Here is a 22,366-nt window from a genome sequence, read left to right as displayed (position 1 = left end):
AAGATTACTAAAGTCTGCCCCTGTGGTGATGTATCATAACATTGTGCAGGCCCAGTCTGAGGGCACCTTTACTGGACTGCGTCTTGTGGCTGGGGCTTATCTACGCCTTCTCTTCCTTCTCCGCCTGGTGCTGCCTCCTCCCTGTGCCAGGTGCTGGCGGGGGGGGGGGGGGGGAGATGTGCCGGTTGCAACCCAGTTTCTGACGGGGGCCAATGCTGCTTGTTCTTCCCTCTACTTTTCAACACTGCAATATATCGCTACCGTATCACAACATCACTATCACAATGTTGAAAAGTTGGTATCGTCTGCTTTTAGGGGCTGATGGGCTTACTCAGTACGGACAGGGGCACTCCTAGGAATTTATTGGATTTCAAATCCCTGGATTTCAAATCCCATTGAGGGGGGGCAGGGGCGGACTTTGGTAATATGGCACCCACCCTGAGTGAGGACAAACTTTGGTGCCCCCCCCCCATAGAATAAATAGGCATCGTTATCATTATTTTGTCCTCCCTTGGCTCGGGGCGGGTAAGGCGCCCGCACGGCCCCAAATCTGGTGCTGGTGGAGGAAGCACATTTCCACAACGGGCCGAGCTGCCCCTGTGGATCCTGCTGCCTGAGGCAGCCGCCTCCCTTGCCCTCCGTGGCAAGCCGAGGCTGAGGGGGACGTTCGCTTGCCCAGGCGCCGGGCTTCCGTCCACTTGCTCCGGTGCGCTCGCTGCAGCCCTGCTGCCAGCTGCCAGCAGCCGTCGGGGAAGGCGGCCGGGCTCCGGGGCTCGGTGGGGCCCGCCGGCAGAGGGCGGCGCTGCGCCTCGCCTGGGCGTGGAAGCCCTGCTGGCACGTTGTCTCCCACGCCGCGCGTTCGCGTCGCGCTCCCGCCTCCATCTCGGCTCGCTCCCTCCCGTTCTCCGCCTCCGCGCCTCGCCTGCCAGACTCGCATCCCTGCCCGGCGGCGGCACAGCGGAGGCCGAGCATGGCACCAGCAGCGGCTTCCGGGGCGCGCGGAGGAGCAGCCTCTCTGCTCACCTCCACCTTCGTGCTGAAAGGCGACGCGGCGCACAACCAGGCGATGGTGCACTGGATGGGCGAGAACAGCAGTGAGAATGGCGGCTACACGGGCCACATGACAACGTCTGGCGGGCCGGATTCGGCCCGCGGGCCTTGTGTTTGACACCTGTGATCTAATGTGTAGAAATCTATTTGCTTCAAGATGGTTCTGGAAACTTCTCTGTGTGATACAAGATAGAAGCTTGTATCTAGCACTTTCTAGCTGGTGCAAGCTGCCTTTTTTCCTTCTTCTTCTAACAAATAAGTTTCCTTTGTGCTGAGAGCAGGTGTTGTTTGGGTTTAAGCTGGTTCAAACTGGTCCTGTATCCCTTTCTCCCAAGGTCATGCTGCCAGAATGATCCTGGCTTTCACTTTCTCTTTCCTTCTTGGTTCTGTCTACAGTACTTATTTCCAGTGTGGTGATCTGTACGTTGTATGTTTAAGTGTTAAAGGTTTAGTCTTATTGTTAAGTTGTTGTTTTTTTGCTGCAACTGGATTCTTAAGCACTATGCCAATCCTGAAGTGTTTTGCAAACTGTCATGCTTATTTGCCTTCAGCAAATAATACTAGATGAAGTTGCTTGCCTTTGAGTTGCCTCTTGAGTTGTTTTTTGGAACCCTGCATCATGTTTACTTTGATAACTATTCGTTGCGACTTGCTCTGGATTGTAATGGAGCAAAACCACAATAGGTGTAACATATTACTGTATTGGCCTGAATATAAGCCTCATTTTTTCCCCAAATTCCGACCATGAAAGTTAAAGTGGTGACTATTTGCGACCTTATGGTATGCAGCCAGGAGCGTGGGGTGAGCGCGGTGAAGCGGCACCTGCCCCTCGTGTAATCCCTCATCCTCTTCCCCAAGGCCAGGAAGGGAGAGGGCAAGGAAGGGGAAATGCGGCAACGTGGCTCCCCACCCCCAGTATGAAGCCAGGAGCAGCGAGGAATGGAGTGGCTTATATTTGAGTATTTTTTCTTTTCCCCGCCTCCAATTTTAAAGGTGCGGCTTATATTCAGACCAATACAATATCTGCTTGATTTTGTTTAGACTGAACCATAAACATGAAGAAGAGATATGTGCAGAGAGGCCTATAGGTACTCTATCTATATTTGTGTGTGTGTGTGTGTGTGTGTGTCCGCGAATGTCCACCTCGTCTAGCATCCATTCTGGCGAACGTCCGCAGCAAACCCGGAAGTACCAGAATGGGTTACTTCCGGGTTTGTCGCTCGTGCATGCGCAGAAGCGCCAAACCATGCTTTGTGCATGCGTAGAAGCGCAAACCGCTCTGCACGCCTGCGCAGACACGACGCTTTGCCCTGTGTCCTTTTTGGCTAGTGGTCGGGGCTCCAGAACGGATCCTAGCCTCAAAACAAGGTATGACTGTATATGCAAGGAGCTCTATAGGTACCCTTTCTTTATATTTTGGATTCAGTATAAGCAAATTAGACAAAATCAGGCAAATAAAAGTAGACGATTACAGACCCAGCAAGTGCAGTGTGGCTTGGAACTTCCCTCTAATTGCACAAAGCAGCTAGTGCCGACATGGCTGTAAAACTCAAGGCCTGGAAGGTTTCCAAAATGGAATGTCCAGCTCCCTGCCGTGAGAATCAACCTTCAGTAACCAAATAACCAGAAACTATTTGCTCATGCCATCAAGATCATAGTGTGCCAAAAGTAGTTTGCAGGGCTGGGGAAATTAAAGAATGCCTTAAGAGAAAAAGTAAATTAAACTCCAGATACTTAAGCGAGCAAGTGAGCAAACAAACAAAGACCCAAATTCCTGGCAGTCTAATTACAGGGGGGAAATTCCTCCAAATGTCGAAGTGTCCTGCCTTCTGAGCCTTCCCCAGGGGAATGTGTTCATAACCTTTCTCTTGGTCATCTTGTTCAGTTTTTTTGGATCAGGTGTTGTTATTGTATGCATGGTTAATAATGCATGCCTTAATAATGGAAAATACTATGGTACTTCTAATTTCCATGTAAGGCTTCTCTGGAAGGATCTGTTCCTCCTTTGTTTACTTAAAAGAGTAGTGCTTGCTAGGAGCAAAGACTTTTTCAACTCTAGAACAAATTCTCTGAGGAGATATAATGCAGGCCAGCAAGCCAGGGCTGAAATTATCTGGGAATGCTCAGGCTGTAAACAACTCATCTTTACTGTTCCAGCTCTTAAATTCTGTTTTAAATAGATTAATTTCAGAATTACATTTAGAATAAAGGATGCGCTTCAGCTATCAAGTCTGCTGAAGTTGTTAATAAGAGTAAGAAGTTGTGCTGCACCATTCACAACCACATGAGCTATTATTATCTGCATAAGTGAGTCCACAAGTGGAGAATTTGAGCAACAGGGCTCACTCCAGCTTTTAATAGAGGAGGTGAGGACACACTTGCTTGACTATCTTGCCCCCACTCCATGGCAGCCATTTGCTGGTGGACCCTATGAATTTTGAAATGTGACTGCAGGCCAACAGCTAAGATAAAGTCATTAGGCCAACCTATGTTGGTGAAGAGAAACTGTTAAATGGACACGTCAAATTTTATGCTGGATCTGTAACTAGATAAACAGGGGGGAAATAAGCAGAGGAATATATTGGGGGGGGGGCAATGTGCAGTAGTCACTAGTATTGGAGCCTTGCACCGGAACCCTGGGCTGTTGATTGCCACCATATCTACCTGAATGCCCTGTGCTTTTCAATTAAGCCTCACGTTTAAGAAAAGCAGTAAGCTTATTAATGTATTTCTTGCAATTGGGGCTTGAGGTCAGTACCTGTCAGTTGCCTGATTACTTCAAGCCCACCTGGGATTGCCTGCTCTCCAGAGTTTCAGATCAGGAACTCTGGAGTGTAGCTGATCTAAGTTGGGTTGGAAGTCACCAGCAATTGACTGAATAGTGGTGACTTCAAGTCCTGTGGGAACATTCCTTTGTGGCATGGCTTGTCTCCCAGTTAATGTTGCAATGGGAAAAAATGGATCATCTGATGTCATGGTGATGTCAGTTGATGTGTACACAACCCCACCTGTCAAAGAGGCCTACTGGGGGTGGCGGAGCTAAGGATCTGGCCTGCCAGGCTGAAAAGTTTCCCCACCCTTGCTCAATAGTCCAGCCATAGTGTACTGCACTAAGCTGCAGCTTCCAAACCAGGCTTAAGGGCAGTCCCCCACACAGCACACAACAGTAGTCCAGTCTTGAGGTTACCAACACATAGGTCACTGTAGTCAAGCTATCCTTGCCCAGGAACAGGTATACATGTTTGCAAAGCGGCTGTGGGGCTATACTATTAGTCCCTACCTCATCACCACTCAATTCATTTAGGCTTCCCACAGTATTAAGCATTAATACCAGCCCAGAAGTTAGCAATCTCCCTCGGCCTACACAAAAGGACCCCTTAACCTAAATTCAGCCATTGTTTGTACTCTGCTTCTTCAACCCTGCAAAATATTAAGACCCCTTTTGCTTGACACACCTAGCTCCCCGCAACCTGACACATTTAACCAGCTGCAGTAGACATTAGAGGAACTTACACTGATGAGCTTTGTGGTTAGCTAGCTTCCCAGAATTGCAGAGGGTACAAAGATGGTAAGGGGAAGAGGGACACAACACAATGAGTTGCCTCTAAATCACAATACTTGCCTGAACTAGATTGACACCCACCTCTAGCCAGGGAGTTGACCACAGAAGTTCTTGTTCTTGTAGTTTTGTCTGCTTGTATTAGACAATTGTTAGAGAAGGCAAATGCTTGCTTGATAGAAAGCAACACAAGAAGAACATGTCCACACAAGGACAAAGACCCCTTTCTACCAATGGGGCACAGCAGGGATCACAGGGGAGACGGGAGGGTGCAACATACATGTAGAGAAAGTACATAACGTGTGTTCCGTATATAACGTGTGTGCCTCGCTGGTTCAGCTTTGGAAAGAAATCCCTGAATCCAAATTTCGGTGCTGAAATAAAACTTGTGAACTTCCACTCAATTGTTTGTCCTTATTGGCTGGGAGCTTCAACAAAAGATTGGACCAGCTGGGGCCCTAAATCGTGCAGCGAGATTTACAACTACATGGGAAGTTGCCTGATGTGCGTAATGATGAGGCACTGGCTAAATGGATGGCCCCACACCCCCTTTGCACCCACACTGCCCTTTAAAGTGAGCAGCATCTGAATACACCTAGTGCATTTGGGAGAGCACACCAGAATGCACTAATGTGAATGCACTAGTTTCTCCTCTCAGTGATATGTGCAGGTCCCCATCTTTACCTCCTGTCTCATGTCCAGTCTGGCTCCTAATAAAATCTTGCTGTGTAATCCTGTTAATCCTATTAATTTTGGTGCAAATTGCTCCCAGGTATGTGGGTGCAGGATTACAATTGTTGCAATCAGTCAGTCACAACCTAGTAATAAGGGTGATGATGAAGACAAAGATCCCTGGTGGGAGGCCAAGGATTTTACAGGTACACAAGACTTCCCCCATTTTTACAATTGAACTATTGCAAAATAATCAAAGATGCAAGCAATGTTAACAAATTATTGAAATCCTGCAGCAAAACGGGGGGGGGGGGAGAGACGGCTCTTGGACAAGAGAAACAAGAGCAACTGGTTGGAGAAAAGGAAGTAACACAAAGTAGGTCAATTAATAAATTAAGATGCAATGAAATTAAATGTTTTTTTAAGTCTTAAGAGACAGTGCCTTTCTTTCTATTTGCCCTCCATAAGAAAACTAAAGAAAGGTTGTAGCTAACTAATCAGCAAGCTTTTCCTAAAAATGGTCATTGAAAGCAAACTGGGAAATAATTTGAAAATTTGAATCTGTTCTGGTGTAGTAGATAAAACTCTAAAAGATATGAAATAAATTAACAAGCTTCCCTTAGCAAACCACTGACAATTATTTTTGAAAAGCCATGGTAAAATTGACAAAGCTAAGTTTTAGAGCAAAGGCTCTTTCTCATTTTCAAAATGGCAACATTCACTCCCAGCACTAACTTTTATTTCTAGAAACCTCCCCAGTGAACCCCGGGAACCAAACAAGAAGGGGTGCTGGAAGTGTAATTGTCAGGGGAAACAGCAGGTGTGCATTTCACCCTTGCTGTGTAATGCCTAGAAGAACTTACCTGTATTTTGACACTGCAACATTCTGTGTATCCATGGTGGATTTGTTGCCATATTCCTAGTTGGAGCCTCCCACATGAAAATGCTGGTGCGAAACAATGCATCTGGGAGGCAAAGCAAAGAGCAGTTGCAAAAGGAAACCACTGAGCGGAGTTGACAGGAGCAAACTTCCTCTTCCGCTGTGTGGGTTGCAAAAAGCACTGCTGCTAGCAGAGAAACAGCAAGCACATTCAACACACTTTAAAAGTGCATGGCTCTCCTGAAATAATATTGGGAAGTACACTTGGCCCCTCACACGCATCTAAAATTCCCAGCATCCTTAACAAACTAGTTCCCAGGATTCGGGGGGCAGGGCAGGGGAGCAGTGTGTTTGACCAGTGTCTCTTTCCAATGCTTTGGCCTTCCCATGTAAGCTTGACTCATCTTAAAAGAGCACTCTTTAAAGAGCCAGTTTCATCCTTACTGTTGATTCAGTCAATCTTTAAAGCTGTTGTTCATCAAATATGCCAACTTGCTGACAAATATGGACTCCTACTTATTACTGATTTTGCTTCAGAAACTCTGTGCTGCACATCAGGGGTTGGGTGAGGGGAAGCTTGTTGGATCTACTTTGCAGTGAAAACAACAACAGCCTAACAGCTGCCAGCAGGAGCCAAGTGCAAAAATGCACACACAGCCCAGCTGCAGTATCAGTTAAAGGGATTATAATACAATGGGATTATAATAATTCAAGTAGAGAGGATTTTAATTTCAAATTAACTTTGTTTGATGCATTCGCAAAGTTGCTTGATTAAAGGGATGCAGAGTAATGGTGGGAGGCACCAGCTAAGAAACCCCCAAGGGAACCCCCAGGGGAAGAAGGCTCAGAGTCAAGGGATTGGTGGTGGTAGGACAATGAGTGGTCAGAGGGAGAAGGAGCAAAGTGGGAGGAGAAGGTGTCAGGGTTGAGTGAACAGGAAGAGGCTGTGGCAAAGCATAGTTCAGACTCTGAGGCATAAGCAGAGGCTGGAGGGGAGGGGAGACAGGAGGGGTGCTGAAGAGTTCAGGGAGTCTCCCCCTCCTGCTGCAACCAGCTCCCCTCCCTCCTGGTCTCTGAGAACCCATCAAAAATGAAATGAGCAAAGCAGAGGGTGGTTGTGCACAAACACAGCCTGAGACTGTGAGGGAAGGACCCTGGAGAGGAGGCATCCTAGTGGGCACTGGGAAGGCAGGTACCTTAAGTCCTCACAACTGCTTCATCAGGGCAAGACCTCCTAGACAGAATTGCTGAGAGCTGTGTTTCCTTGACTAAAAAGTTAACTTCACTGGTCTTGGATGACTTATAGTTTTCTTGCAGACCGACCCCTGACTCCAGCCCTGACAGGCAGATACTCAGACCACAGAAATACAATTGGTAGATAGGGCTCTGTGTGATGTCATTTCCTATCCATTCCTAGAGTGGAAGGAGCACATACTAGTTCCTGTTCCTGTTCCTCTTCCTTTGACCAGCATTGGATGTAGACATGTCCCCACTTGCTCCAGCTTTGGGCACATGCTTGAAGTCAGTTATACTGCAAATGTAAGTATTTTGCCTGCATAGTTTTTACTGCTGCCTTTGCTGTGAATCAGTGACATTCAACTGCGTGTATGGAAGGCTTCCTATATATACACTGCTGCTGTATGTGCATGGGGTGTTCCATGCAATTAGAAATCTTACTCAAATATAGACTTCTATTATGAATTTCCTAGTACCCCCCCCCCAAGTACTTATTCATGCAGCTCATATTTAAATGATGGAACTCGCTACCACAGGAGGTGGGGTAGCCACAAACCTAGATGGTTTAAAAAGAGGATTTGACAAATTCATGGAGTAGCAGATGGCTATCAGTTATCATAGCTATTAGCTACGGAGGTTGTGTTTTGCCTCCTCAGTGGGAGGCTGCAAGGCTTCTGAATACCAGTTGCTGAAAACCACAGGAGGGGAGAGATGCTCTTGTCCTCAGGTCTTGCTTATAGGGGCATTTGGCTCGCCACTGTGGAAGGACTTTCTGACAGCAAGAGCTGTTTGACAGTGGAGTGGACTCCCTCAGGAGCTTTTGCTATTCTTCCTTGGAGGCTTTTAAGCATAGATTGGATGGCCATCTGTCCTGGAGGCTTGAGTTTAGATTTCAGCACTGCAGGGGGCTGGACTAGATGAGCCTCAAGATACCGCCCAACTCCATGGTCCTATGATCCCATGACTAGATATGCCAGGAGGCTCTTCCTATGCCCTTATTTCTATTTCCCCATTGTTAACTGTATTTTGCTTTGTCGTTGTTATTCTAAAACAAAAGATGGACTTACGCTGCAGCTTGCCTACTGCTTAACAAATATCTGAAAACGGGTCAATTTTCACTGACAGTAGAACAAAACAGAGCATGTGTGAGTACTTTCCTCTCGGCAAGAAATACTTGCCATTGTTGTAATCTGCTAATGGCTTCCTTACCTTAGTGTAAATTCTCAGGGTCAGCCCTGTATTGCAAAGAAAATAAGAACATGAGAAGAGCTCTGCTGGATCAGGCCAGTGGCCCATTTAATCCAGCGTCCTGTTCTGGCAGTGGCTGGGCTGATGTCCAAGGCAGGTCTGCAAGCCAGGCCTTAGTGCAACCTCACACTCTCCTTCTGCGGTTTCCAGCAACTGGGATTCCGAATCATACAGCCTCCAATAGTGGAGGCAGAACATAAGTATCATGGTTAGCATTGGCAAAGGAAGAGGAGTCTGGGCGGTGCGCCACGCCCCCGGGATGCGCGCCAGCTCCGCCCCCGCCTGCTCTCCGCCCCCCGGTGCCAGAGCATGAAGCTCTGCCATTGGTGGTTAGTAGCCACTGATAGCCTTTAAATCTAATAGGGAATGATTAGTGCAGCAGCCCCAGGATACTGAGTGGTTTGGATATTGAGTGGTTCTAGTCATTGTCAACATGCCCTTGCATTCAGCAAGCAGATCTGCATCCTGCCTAGGATATGAAAGACAAATAGGTTAACGCTGCTCTTTCTGAATTCTGATAACTGTCAGATAGTTTGAAGAATATGTTTTTGTCTATATCATGACAAATAAATCAATATTGCCTTTTAGTTTCAATGATTGTAGTACTTGGAGATATGAAGACTAGCTTCTTCCTTGCACAAAAGCTGTTGGTAGTCAAAGTTAATTGTTCCCTAAATCGTAGTAGTAGTAATAATAATAATAATAATAATAATAATAATAATAATAATACAGACAGTCTCTCTCAAACCCTTCCATAACATTTTATTTTCAGGATTATATGACATTAATCTTTTAAAACCATGGTTTAGCAAACAATTACTGGTATGAATACATTTGGGGAGGAAACTAAGGACAATTAATAAGTTTTTTAGTTCCATCTAGTGGGAAAGATGTGTATGTTGTTTTGTAGTGAAATTGGCAACAATCACGTCAGAAATGCTGAAAAAAGAGAAATGGCAAATGTTCTGTTAAATATAAAACTTCTACAAATGGGGAGATATAATAATAATAATTAAGAGGGAGTGCTTATGCTAGTGTTTGTTGTTTACTCGGTTACGTTGGAGAGAAAAATGGGTTTGAATTTTCAAGCTCTGATACGTTAATGCAGGTTATAGCTTAGATCAGAAGAAACCAAACATGGCTGGGATTTTCCTCAGATACCCAAGTAATTGAGAAGTGAAGGGAACAAAACTTAGGCAAAAACCACCATTGTAGGCTCTGGGTTGGCTGAGTAGGTTAGAACTTCAGCCCCATTGAAATCAATGGGGAAAGATAGTCACAGCTTTCAACAATTCTATAAATGAATGGAATTTATCTTAAATAAAGGGACTACAAAGGTCCTCTATTCCAACCCCCTGCAATGTAGGAATATTTTTGCCCAGCGTGGGGCTCAAACCCATGACTCTGACATTAAGAGTGCCATGCTCTACCAACTGAATGTTTCTTTATTTCTCTGTTTTTGCACTAATTATACCTACCTTTATATTTCGCCAATTGGAGTCTTTATATCTTGACATGCCACATCATGATGATACCTCTCCTTTCCTTAACTCTGAGAATAAACAAATAAATAGTAATTGAAAACTTGGATATACAGTACACCAATTCTATCACTCCTCTTTTGATTCTTCTTCCTTTATACCAAAGAGCATAATTACAATCTACAATAATCAATTTATAAAAGCAGATCATTATGTGTAACGCCGAAGTCCTTCAGTAATTTATTTTTACCGTTGTAACACTGAGCTGCATTATTGTCGACAGAAAATCATGTAAATTCTCTGAAGCCTCTTAAACAGGCCCTCAGGGTAGAGAGTTATAGCATTCTTCTGCTACAGGCTAGTTATACTTTCACAGTCAAAGTATAATGTTAGAACATAGGGCATGAAGAGCCAACTCTTCAAAACTGAAGCAGAAAAATAGGTGGAGAATTATTTTCATACAAAAGGTGCATTACTGAGTAGCTCGGTTGAGCTGGAAGTCTGCATGTGAGTCAGACCTACCACTAGTACTATTACTATTTAGTGACATTAATGTATTAATGACCTTCTATACATTAAGGCAAGGGACGCGGGTGGCGCTGTGGGTTAAATCACAGAGCCTAGGACTTGCCGATCAGAAGGTCGGCGGTTCGAATCCCCGCGATGGGGTGAGCTCCCGTTGCTCAGTCCCTACTCCTGCCCACCTAGCAGTTCGAAAGCACGTCATTGTGCAAGTAGATAAATAGGTACCACTCCAGCGTGAAGGTAAACGGCGTTTCCGTGCACTGCTCTGGTTTGCCAGAAGCGGCTTAGTCATGCTGGCCACATGACCCGGAAGCTGTATGCCGGCTCCCTCGGCCAATAAAGCGAGCTGAGCTCCGCAACCCCAGAGTCATCCGCGACTCGACCTAATGGTCAGGGTCTATTTACCTTTACCTTTATACATTAAGGCAATGTACAACAAAAACAGCAAAAGAAAAATTAAAAAATACAAAAAAGGTATTGATACATTTAAAACAGAACTAAAACCATACGAATAGACAAAGATCCATATATCCAGTTTGGAATGCCTGAGACAAAAAATGTCTTTAATTTAATGTCCAATAAATTTCATTATGGTTGGTTTGTGGTTCTGAACGTCCCTTCTTGTGTCACGTATGAATGTAGGACAGAATGTGGACAACACAAAACAAATGAGGTCAGCTACTAGAGAGAGGACCTTCTCAGTATTGGCACCCACAGAAAGGTCTGCCTAGTACTGGTATGATACCCTTTTTAGGTGCCAGGTCAATGGTCAATATTTTTTTTTTTTTTTTACTCCTTTTTATATTAGCTGTACTGATATCATTATCTGTTGCTGGTATTAATTATGTGTGAGATTTTAGTATCATGTTGCATTTTATGTTTTTAATTTTCAATTTTTCACCCTAGGGGCCTTTTGTCATTAGGTGGTATATAATTATTGGGGATAATAAATAAATTCATAAATTAAATTGTTGTATCTTGGCCAGAATGCTATTCCACGGAACAGGGGCAGCCATACTGAAAGCCCTGCTCTGAGTTATTGTGGAGTGGACTTTTGCAATCTTTGGAAATTGCAGGTTTTTGAAGACTTTGGAAGTGCTGTGCATATAACGGATCTACAGCATATGTGATAACGTGGTTTATCTAACAGCTCTGTGTACAAAGCATGTTCTCAATAAAGGAGAGCACGTGTTGTGGATGGGGCCAGACAAAGCACCCAGGGTTATCAGGCAGGCTAGTTTCAAAGGGTTGGAACTTGATTGGTGGTTGGTGTTACTGGGGTAAATTTGATGTTGCAAATTTAGGGGTGGGATCAGTGCTTATTTAAGCAAGGTGCACAGCATTTCTCTTTCTCTTTCGCTGTGGGCACCGGATCACCCGCCCACCCTCCCTTGATTGGGCTTGCACTTTGACCTTGCTATGCCTGTCTAGGGGTCGCCTGCATTGGTGTGGGGGCCTGGTAGGAATTTACCTTTTGGCTGATTAGTGTGTGCCAATTGGGTTTTGCCTACTGCGTAGCAAATCGTCACAACTTGTAAGGTTGGCGGTTAGGCATTGGTTAAAATTGGTTGGTGGAGGGGTGTGGATTGGCTGTGCCTACCCCTCCAATGCTGCTGCTGCACGGGAATTCCGTTAAAGGAATTCAGGGGCTTACCATCCCCCTCGTCCAAACCCTTGGTGCAGGGTGCGGGCCGCGTAAGCTCCTGGGAGCAGGCAGGGATGGTACTGAGGGTCTGTGGCGCAGCTCCAGTTATCCCTTGGTCCTGTTCCTCCACACTGGCTCCCGCCGGAGTCCGGGAGTCAGTGCTGTCCCCAAGGCGGGGGGGACAGCTAGTCATAACCAATGCCTAAGCAACCACTCACAATTTGTATGATAATAAAGTTGTGGCCAAAATTATGCCAAAAACCTTAAACAAAAATAATGTGTGAAGTGTGAGTTATTGGGTTAGGGTGTTCAGCACACAAAAAGTTGCCAATATAACAGAGCAAGCAAACATTGGCTCAGGTTGACTACTCTTCTTATGCATGGGACTTGGACATCAGCACCAACTTCAGATGTTAAACACAGCTAAAAATAACAAAGACATACCTCTGCTAATACCTAAATAGTCATTGACACTATTTGCCACATCTAAGGCAATCATACACCTCTATACTAGCATTGGTTAGCTCTGCTAGGATCAAAGATGTCATTCTGACCAACAAGTTCTACTGATAATTGAATCAATGTACTATTAGCATTCCCTGGGAAGCAAACACCACTTGTTTCCTCAAGGGACACCCTCGATATCTGTTTTCATTGGTTCAGAAAACTGTTGTGACCACCCAATCAATCCATGACAGGATACCTGCTTTGTTGTACCTGCTGATGACTCAGTATCAGTGCCGGTAGTCATTGAATGTCCCTTTTGTCAAGCTTTGTACTTGATTTAATCATATTTTTTCTAGGAATCTCTGCTCTCTAATTGGTGTCTCTCAAATGACATGTCCTCTAAATGGTTTCCCTGTTTAGTTTTAGTTTTTTTATCCCAGACTCTCCACAGTTCAACCTTTGGAATTCCTCTAGGAGAATGGTATATGCTTCTCTCATGCAAGCCTGCTCAACTTCATGAAAGTCCATGGAAACAAACCTTGTAAGCCTTAACGATATCTTATCCCTTTGTCTCCTCTCTGTATTTCTTTTCTTCAAGTTAGTCAGGTCCTCTCAAGGGAACATGTTTTATGTTCCCCCCTCCCATGTTTAAACCATATTATGAGAGTTCTAAGCAATCCAAGCTTGTGAATCACTAACCACTGAAATATATGTATGGCCCTAGGGTTACCTACAAAAGCTTTCCTACCTTCATCCATCCCATCATCATCTGAGCCTCTTTCCTGAAGCTTTTATCCCTTCTGAGTCTTACTATCAACCATATTCAGGTGGACAAGCTAAGGCAGACTAAAGAATTTGTGCCTAGTCTTCATCCGGTCCATGGAACCCCACATTCTTCAAATCAAGATGAAATCTGGAGAGTCATCTCCTTTCCTCCTCCATTCCACAGAACAAGCAACTGAGAGTATTTCATTTCACCTTTTGTTCTCTACCTTTACTGTTTCCCAAATTGTGCTGTCTTTCTACTGTCATGTGATCCAGGGGTAGGCAACCTAAGGCCTGGGGGCCAGATGCAGCCCAATCACCTTCTCAATCTGGCCCACAAACGGTCTGGGAATCAGCGTGTTTTTACATGAGTAGAACGTGCGCTTTTATTTAAAATGCATTTCTGGGTTATTTGTGGGGCATAGGAATTCGTTCATATTCCCCCCCCCCCAAAAAAAAAATATAGCCTGGCTCACCACATGGTCTGAGGGATGGTGGACCGGCCCACTACTGAAAAAGGTTGCTGACCCCTGATGTGATCCAAAACAAGGTAATTTGCATTCAAGCATTCCCTTGTGTGACTAGGTTTCCACTGCAGCTCTGTCAGATCCCTCTCCCTGCTCCTTCTCTGGCAATCACTGAACTGAGTGCGTCCATCGAACTCTAGCATAATAATGCACTAATTCTAAGTCATTGGTCAACTTTGCATACATGCAAACCCAACATTCATCACCTCTTCCCAACTCTCCCTCTCTTCGCAAATCACTACAACCACCAACCACACGCTGCACACAAAATCTGGGATTTTAGAATAAGAAAAAAAATTAGAGTAGTAGGGATAAGTAAGCTGATGAAGTGTTTTGTGAATCAGATTAAAAGCACATCAAATAGTGCACCAATTTTCATATGCTGTCAAACAGTTTTAAAAGAAGGGGGTGTTGCCCTTACCCCGTGTTTTGTGTGCTCATCTCTGAGCTCTGCACTTTCTCTGTGCTCAATAGATCAGTTATACTTTGTTCAAAGTGCTGAAGGGTGATTTGATAGGGTGATGGATGATTATCTTCCAGGTCACTTTCATCCCATGATGCTTGAGGAAAGAGACAGAAAGGTAAATAGATCAATGGAAAGTCTTAAAGAATCCTTGATGTGTTCTTCCTTCTCAAAGCAGCTCAGCTATCTACAGGAGCTGCGGAAAGGGAAGCCATGGGGAATGGCAAATGAAGAATATATTTGCTTTGGAGTGAAGCCCATTTCAGTAGAAGAAGGAAACTTTCCGTGAATCTGCTATTTTCTCTCTTAATTTTTTCACTTAAATATTAAGTTTAACAACTTAAACCATAGCTGTTAACTTTTCCTTTTTCTTGTGAGGAATCCTATTCGGAATGAGGGAATTTCCCTTTAAAAAAGGTAAACATTAAGAGCTATGACCTATACATGCTAGCATTTCACTACAGAAGAAGAACCTTCCTTATTATCCTCCAGATATTAATTGCACATTGGGTTGGATTCAAAGAGTAAATGTAAAGCAAACATATTCTATTTGGGTAACTAACTTCTATTTTATACTTCCATCCAATCTCAATATGTGTTTTTTTTCTGGAATGCATTGCTCCCACCCTTAACATCCACACCACTCCTTCTTTCAAAGGCCTTTTCCAAATGTGCAATCTAGGTAGAATAAGTAAGCATGAGAGAAGAAGCAGGTTCTGTCCAGAAACAGCATGCATTCAATTTCAGCATCTTAAGTGAGCCAACACACTAACAAGGCAGGGTTCTCATTGCAGCAACAGGACCCATAAATGAATGTACCATAGTTGAGGATGGAGCCTTCCACCATGATATCCATGAATGTTCATTTGATTCAGACTAAAAGACTGAAAAGGGCTTGTGTTTAAACGTCTCTAGACAGGGGGTTGGCAGGGGGTTGCACTCGATGGCTCTTGTGGTCTCTTCCAGCTCTATGATTCTATGATTCTAAGAGAATCACATTCTTCCCTCAAACCTTTCAGCTCCACTCTTTGCCTCCTTTCTCTTCCTTTCTCATTTTCCACTTTTATAATTTGCTGATTTTACACTGTAGGCTAGCAACTAGGATTTGTGCTAAATCACAAGTGCTTCATGAGTAGGAAACAAGATGTTTAAGTATACTCCCTGTTTTCCTGGCCATAGGAGCATACTAGAATCCAACCTATATTTTAATTAAACTCTATAGAAGCTAGGCCTGAACACTCTTCATGCATTGTATTAATGTTTGAGGGAGTAGGGCTACATCAACTAACCCCACACCTGACATTGTGCACTCTGACTTGCCCTGCCCACAGTACAAAACAAACATCTGTAGTAGGGAATCGTTGAATGAATTTCAGGGGGATAAGACAAACTGGTCTGTGTGACATTGGAAAATGGGCTAATCAGTACTTCTGATGAAGGCTGCTGACTATGCATTATGTAAATGGAGAATTCGAACCCGGGGAACTGTTTTTGATGGCAGGGGTTCCCATAACATATATAGCTCAATGCACACTTTATGGCCAATGCTGTCTGGAAATGGGCTGCAATTACCTGATGGCCAATTCAAAGGAAAAAAGGAAAAACTTAAATATTTCAACAAAAGTAAAGTGTTGGTTTTTCCTTTCCTGATTTCACAAGAAAGCAGTGTGTGCATATATTTAACAAACACGCACATTTTACCTGCCCACAAACCCACTAGGCATTACACCCCAAGGGGCAGAAGTAGCCTATTCAGTATTCAGTCTGAGTGTATTTATAGCCAAAGAGTCGAACTGTGAGGAGAATTTATCAGGGCTGTGAAAGGAGCATCATGAATTATTTACCAAAAAAATCAAATTTTATAACCCTTCTCAATCTTTCATAAACTGTGTCTTCCCATTTTATTTGAAATTTTACCTGCAATCCTAATACAGCATAAGTCAGAGAAATGTCTTTCTGAAAGATTTGTAAGAGCACAGGTAGAAAGCAGGCACACAATAGTGCCTATACTTGAAAGAATTGCTGGAATGACTAGTTAAGTGTTTAATTTTTAAAGCATGCAGGGGGATGTGACAGATCTCTTTTTAAACTTCCATAACCCCTTTCTTTCCATTTAGGAGGAAAGAAAGACACAAAGCATCAGTCACACCAGTTCTTCTTTAAAGATCTTCTCCCTCCCACCCTGTTTCAGAAAGAGCAGAAGGAAGGCAACCTGCAACTCTCCCTCCTGCCAGTTCTTTTTTGTTCCTACTGCAAATTTCTCCTTTTCATCTCTCTCCAAAACCAAAGAAATCCTCTGCACAACCTCCATGGCTGAAACCCAGTTCACTTCTCGCCCTCTCCTACTATCTCGTCTCTAGGACAGTTAAATATACAATTGCCGTTTTATTTTCTCTCTCAATAAAACTGGATTTTGGGGAAAGCTCTGATGTAGTCTGTGCTGCTCTCTGAGTGGGCATTCTGCTACCTAGGCTAAATGATCTGAAAGTTACCCAGATGTGCTCCTTTGTACTTGGGAAAAGTGTGACTTTCAGCAGCCTGTCTACTATTCAGCAGAACAAAACCAGGTTCAGAGTGGGAAAGGGTCTCCCTTGCACAGGTTAGCTAAACTCTCCCCAGCCATTTGTCTTTCAGAAGAGTTTATTACTTGGCACAAAGTAACGTTTCCAGGCATGTATAAAGACATATGGCCAAAGCAAGACAGCAGTATTGTCAAAGGATTCATGGGGAGGGGGCAAGAACACTTTTGCAAGTACACTTTTGGTGTTAAATTGTTCTTCTTGTTATTTATTCTCATGATTCTAGATGGCCCCACTCACACCCAATTTACCATATTCTGCTAGCAGTCAACCCCTGGCATGCCCTGAAGGGAGCTTTCTTCCCCCCAAATTATTTTTATTGGTTTTCATGTAAATGCATTAACAACACATAACTACCATAACTTGTCCAGTGATACATTAAGTTTCATATGCAGTACACAGTACATAAGCAATATGTTTATTTCTGCATTATCAGTTCAATATGTTCTTGAAGTGCCTTTAATTACCCTTCTGTGGCGAACAAGGCGTTCTGATAGGGCCACATTCCAAATATTATTTATCTAGATTTCAATGGGGCTATCTATAGGTTGTTTCCAGTATTGGGCTATTGTTAATCAGGCTGCTGATAAAAAACAATAACTAAACCTCTGAATTTAAGGTAATTGTTTAAATTTGAGTCTAAGGATAACAAGGCAAGAGCCAAATTGGGTGGAAGGGATTGCTGCATAATTTTGGAAATAATGTGAAGCACTTTTTGCGTGCTGAGGTCCCCCAAAACACCCCTACCTCAATAACTCACACATCACTCATAAATTTTTTGTTTAAGGTTTTTGGCATAATTTTGGCCACAACTTTATTCAACATACAAATTGTGAGTGGTTGCTTAGGCATTGGTTATGACTAGCTGTCCCCCCCCCCCACCTTTGGGGACAGCACTGACTCCCGGATTCCAGCGGAAGACAGTGTGGAGGAACAAGATCAGGGATAACTGGAGCTGCGACACAGACCCTCAGCTTCTCCCCGCATGCTCCTAGGGGCATACGCAGCCCAAACCTGATTCCAGGGGTTTGGACGAGAGGATGGTAAGCCCCTGAATTCCTTTAACGGAATTCCCGTGCAGCAGCAGCATTGGAGGGGCAGGCACAGCCAATCCATACCCCTCCACCAACCAATTTAAACCAATGCCTAACCGCCAACCTTATAAGTTGTGACGATTTGCTACGCAGTAGGTAAAAACCAATTGGCACACACTAATCAGCCAAATGGAAAAATTCCTACCAGGCCCCTGCACCAAGGCGGACGACCCCATGACAGGCATAGCAAGGTCAAAGCACAAGCCCAAACAAGGGAGGGCGGGCGGGTCACCCGGTGCCCACAGCGAAAGAGAAAGCAGCTTGCTGTGAACCTTGTTTAAATAACCTCTGTTCCCACCCCCAAATTGGCAAAATCAAATTTACCCCAGCAAAACCAACCACCAATCCAAGCCAGGCCCCTTCAATATATCCTGCCTGGCAACTACAGGGTACTTTGCCTGGCCCCATCCACAACACGCGCTCTCCTTTAGTGAGAACACTTTTTCTCAAAAGAAATATACCAGTGTGCAACTCCACCATGCATGAAATATGAGCCTCACTCTCTGCAGCCTTTCAAACATAGGGGAGAGATGCTAGTGCTTATTTTGACTAGACATGAAGGAGTCCAGTGCTAGTGAAATATAATTTTAACAGAAGTCTCCAGCCAATGAGCAGAGATGGTTCATTGGAATGGGTTGTGCCAAACTGATTGTCATTTATTATCTGCAATTATGATCCCTAAGTCTTTCCCCCATATTGTCCGGAGGCCTCCTGTATCACCTGTATATTGTTCTAGAAGAATGCTATAAATTAAAGACACAACTCCTTTTATTTCATATCTTGATTTGTTAAAGACTCATATGATGTAAGAGAACGAAGGCCTTCCGCCTTGCGTTCCAAGCATCTTGCAAATGTGCATAACTGAATAGATTGAAACCAGGTTAACTGGGCATCATCCAGTTTCCCCATGAGCTCATGCTTAGAAATTGCAGGAGGTTTCTTTTTTCCTCACGTTTTTAAATTGTCCATATTTATCCTCCTGTCGGAATAATGGATGGTCCAACAGTGGAGTCAGTGGTGAGGGTTTAGGGTCCCAATCCCTCCACACCATCAGCACTGCCTTTAAAATGGGTTTTGAATCTTTGATGCAATTTAGACACAGGTTTATCATTCTGTGTGAACTAGGCCTAAACATTATTTGGTCCAAGAGCTGCTGTCAAGAACCCTACGTCATCAGGTACAAAAGGTTTTGCTATCTTTGTTTTCTATTTATTTATTTATTAAATTTGTATGCTGCCCTTTGTCCGCTGATGCCAGGGCATCTCACAGCGTAAAAATACAAGATAAAAACACAAAATACATAATAAAAAACAAGAACGGAAACATAACAGACGAATAATCCCTCTCCCATAAACACATTTAAAAGGATATAGAATGTTAATTAACCAAATATGTTATCTAGACATCTTAGAAAAGTAGTTCCAAAACTGCTGGGTTGGGTGACAGTCCCTCAAACTATTGTGGGCAAAAATTGCATCACAAGGCACACGAATGAAAGAAGCTGCATCTGTTTAGGAATCACCTGCTTAATTTCAGACTCTCCAGTCTTGGTCCAGCCCCTCTGGAAAAGCATTGCAGAGCCATAAAGTGTCTGCCGGAAACTGGAGCAGCTCGTAGAAGCCACCCTCTTGTGTGGTAAAATATTCAGTCTTTTTTATATGAGGCAAATCTCAAATGAGAACATTTAATATAGTCCAAGATAGGAATAGGGTATGAATTTGATTCAGCACACCTTTAAAGCTAAATCTATCAAATTCACATCTTTGAAAACATTATGAAACTGAAACACTGCTATCCTTTGAAATTCACACTTATCCACATTTTGTGATGTTGTGCAGACATGCTTATATTAGCAGAAAGGGTGCAGAAAAACAAACATATTTATCGGGGGGACCTGTGTTATATTGCTTGGAAATATGTGTTTATTAGTAGAAATTCAAACTAAAGTGCTTGGTAATTTTTATAAGGTTTTTTTTATTGCAAATTGCTGTAGAAATGTGGAGACTGAGTTTCAGATGGTGACACTGAGAACTGAGGGAACAGAAATAGGAAGGTCTTTCCATCCGTAGTCTAAGACATAATCATTTCCATTGTACTAAATTGAAACTATGTCGTTTCTGAAATTAGGAACTACTTTAGGAATAAAATCATTATCTTTGCTTCAGGAGTTGATAGTTTTGCATTTCTTCCACCCGATGTTTTCATAACTGATAAAAAATAAACATATTGGGCGGTGGTATGTGAGTTAATTTTACTCAAGAGTTGACCCATTGAAACTAATGGGCATGACTAAATTAAGCCCATTCATTTCCGTCCATCTGCTCTCAGTAAAACTTTGGTGAATACTACATACAACCTCCAGAAATTCGCAACATTAACCCTTTATTTTCCACCCATACTTCAACCCCAAACCATCTGTTGGTCCTTTTTCCTTGGAAAAGCAAATTATGTATGTGTGCATGCATGCAGTTGGCAAGCCCTGGGTTACAGTGACAAGAGGAGCATTTTTATCAGTTTTGTATTGTTTTCATTGCTCCATCTACCATTACCTGATAAGAGTTATCAGCAGTTGCTGATAACACCTGGCAGTTTAGGAAAAGGCACACAGTATTTGTAAGATGTCTAGACAGGTGCAGCCTGACCAGTGAAGTAATAGCCTCTTGGAAGCAGCATCTCTGCCTCTTACTGCAGGGAGTGGGAGGCACTGAGCAGTGAGGGGAAGGAAAGTTTGGGGTTGCAGAATAGCACCAGTGGAAGCTCTGGATTGGCTCTGCCAGCCGACTGCACAGCCCTGACCTCACCACTGCCTCAGTGTCATGGTAACAGTGCTGCTGGAAGGCTATTGCTAGTTATGCGCTATCAGGCAAGTCACTCCTGGTTATTGGAATAATTTTGGTTTGTTTAAAAGACTCTGGTGCCTCCTTTAATGCAAGCTTGGAAAGCAGTGTAAATACTGGGGGGTGGGGGGGAAATACAGTTGTGATAATCCCAATCCAGGGCAGTGAAGTCAGCAATTTAACAAGCAAAGGCTTGTTTGGAAATGAAATGCCCTGGCCAAGCAGGATTTGATGTTTAATCCGTGGTTTGGTCTGATAAATGTGGCTGGAGCTACTGACGAAGAAGCTCTGCTTCTGACTTGGGTTAATTTATCCTCCACGAAGGAGGGATGTTGCAGCAGGGCTTTCAGGCGAATGCTAATGCCATACCTCTCTGGTCCTTGCTACTGTTTTGCCTCTGCCTGTAGTCCTTGGATGCCTCTCTCTGCATCTGAATCCTAACAGTTATCTTGGCTAAAGTCCTTCATAAATGCTTGACCTTAATGCTTGTTCCCTTGCTACTTACCAATGCCAACCTGAAGTCCTCTGGTTTGATTCTGTTTTGCCCCCCCCCCCCCCATGAGCCAAATTATACTGACCTTTGAAAGGCTCCTCTAAAAACCTCCCTGTGTGTGACAACTAAACAATTCAATTTTTGTAATGTAAACTTTGCATATAGGTGGTTTGCCATTTCAGTTGTCTATAAACATCTATGCATTTTTATGATATTATAATAATGAATCCCAGCTAACTGGTTTAGTTGCTAATTAAGGGCTAATTGACTTCATTGGGAGTTGGCTCAGGCAGTAATTGCATCCAAGTCTCCGGGAAAGGAAAAAATTCTCTCTGGGCAAATCATAATGTGATTGCTAATGTTGTATTTGGCACCTGGATATTAGAATGTGGGTCTGAGATTTCTGCATCGGCAGAAAAACAAATCTTGCAGCAAGAATGTCTTGTTCAGATTGTTTGAATAAATATATACTTGAAAGTTAACTACATACTCTGGGCGGAATCACTTGAGTATTTACTGCATAGCGACTGTTTTAAATCTTGCCCCATGTCCGTTCTTTATATGGAGAGCCAGAGGCTTGAGTACTCTGGCCTTCTGGGTGGCTGAGCACCATCCATAATCCAATGAAAAAAGAGCATGTGCCACAGATACCTGCAAGCTTCCTGTTGCAGATACATTTCCTAATGGCTATTACATGTGCAATGGATATTAACATATCAGTGAAAAAAGACCAGCGGTTTAATCTGCAAGCTGTTGTGCAATTAAGGTAATTATACATTCATGGCACAAAATGATTCAGATCTGCATTAATTTATACAGCTTTCTTTCTTACGGAAAGCTTGGCCTATCACGTAATATCCAGAAA

At 43.6% G+C, this 22,366-nt stretch overlaps 1 protein-coding gene and 1 long non-coding RNA gene across 4 annotated transcripts in view; one reads left to right on the top strand and one right to left on the bottom strand.

Annotated features, from left to right (window-relative positions):
• Positions 1-2,195: 2,195 nt before the first annotated feature.
• Positions 2,196-22,366, top strand: part of LOC310675381 (uncharacterized protein) — a 37,767-nt gene continuing 17,596 nt past the window's right edge. The window contains exons 1-3 of one of the 2 annotated variants that reach the window (XR_014510082.1): positions 2,196-2,418; positions 7,579-7,700; positions 16,616-16,920. Coding sequence is in view for 1 of the 2 variants with exons in the window: in XM_083435912.1 (XP_083292038.1) it covers positions 7,645-7,700 (56 nt within the window). In the remaining variant the exon portion in view is untranslated. Of the gene's footprint in view, positions 2,419-7,578; positions 7,701-16,615; positions 16,921-22,366 lie in introns of those variants that run through there. The other variant, XM_083435912.1, reaches the window with a different exon arrangement.
• Positions 6,167-22,366, bottom strand: part of LOC310675423 — a 34,283-nt gene continuing 18,083 nt past the window's right edge. The window contains exons 3-5 of one of the 2 annotated variants that reach the window (XR_014510135.1): positions 14,457-14,595; positions 10,124-10,197; positions 6,167-6,246 (exon numbers count right to left, since the gene is read on the bottom strand). This is a non-coding gene — a long non-coding RNA (uncharacterized lncRNA). Of the gene's footprint in view, positions 6,247-9,451; positions 9,585-10,123; positions 10,198-14,456; positions 14,596-22,366 lie in introns of those variants that run through there. The other variant, XR_014510136.1, reaches the window with a different exon arrangement.

The sequence above is a fragment of the Podarcis tiliguerta genome (genome assembly GCF_965153285.1).
Source record: "Podarcis tiliguerta genome assembly, chromosome: 4".
Taxonomy (NCBI): domain Eukaryota; kingdom Metazoa; phylum Chordata; class Lepidosauria; order Squamata; family Lacertidae; genus Podarcis; species Podarcis tiliguerta.
Note: the sequence above shows the minus strand (reverse complement) of the source record. Positions and strands in the feature narration are given on the sequence as shown.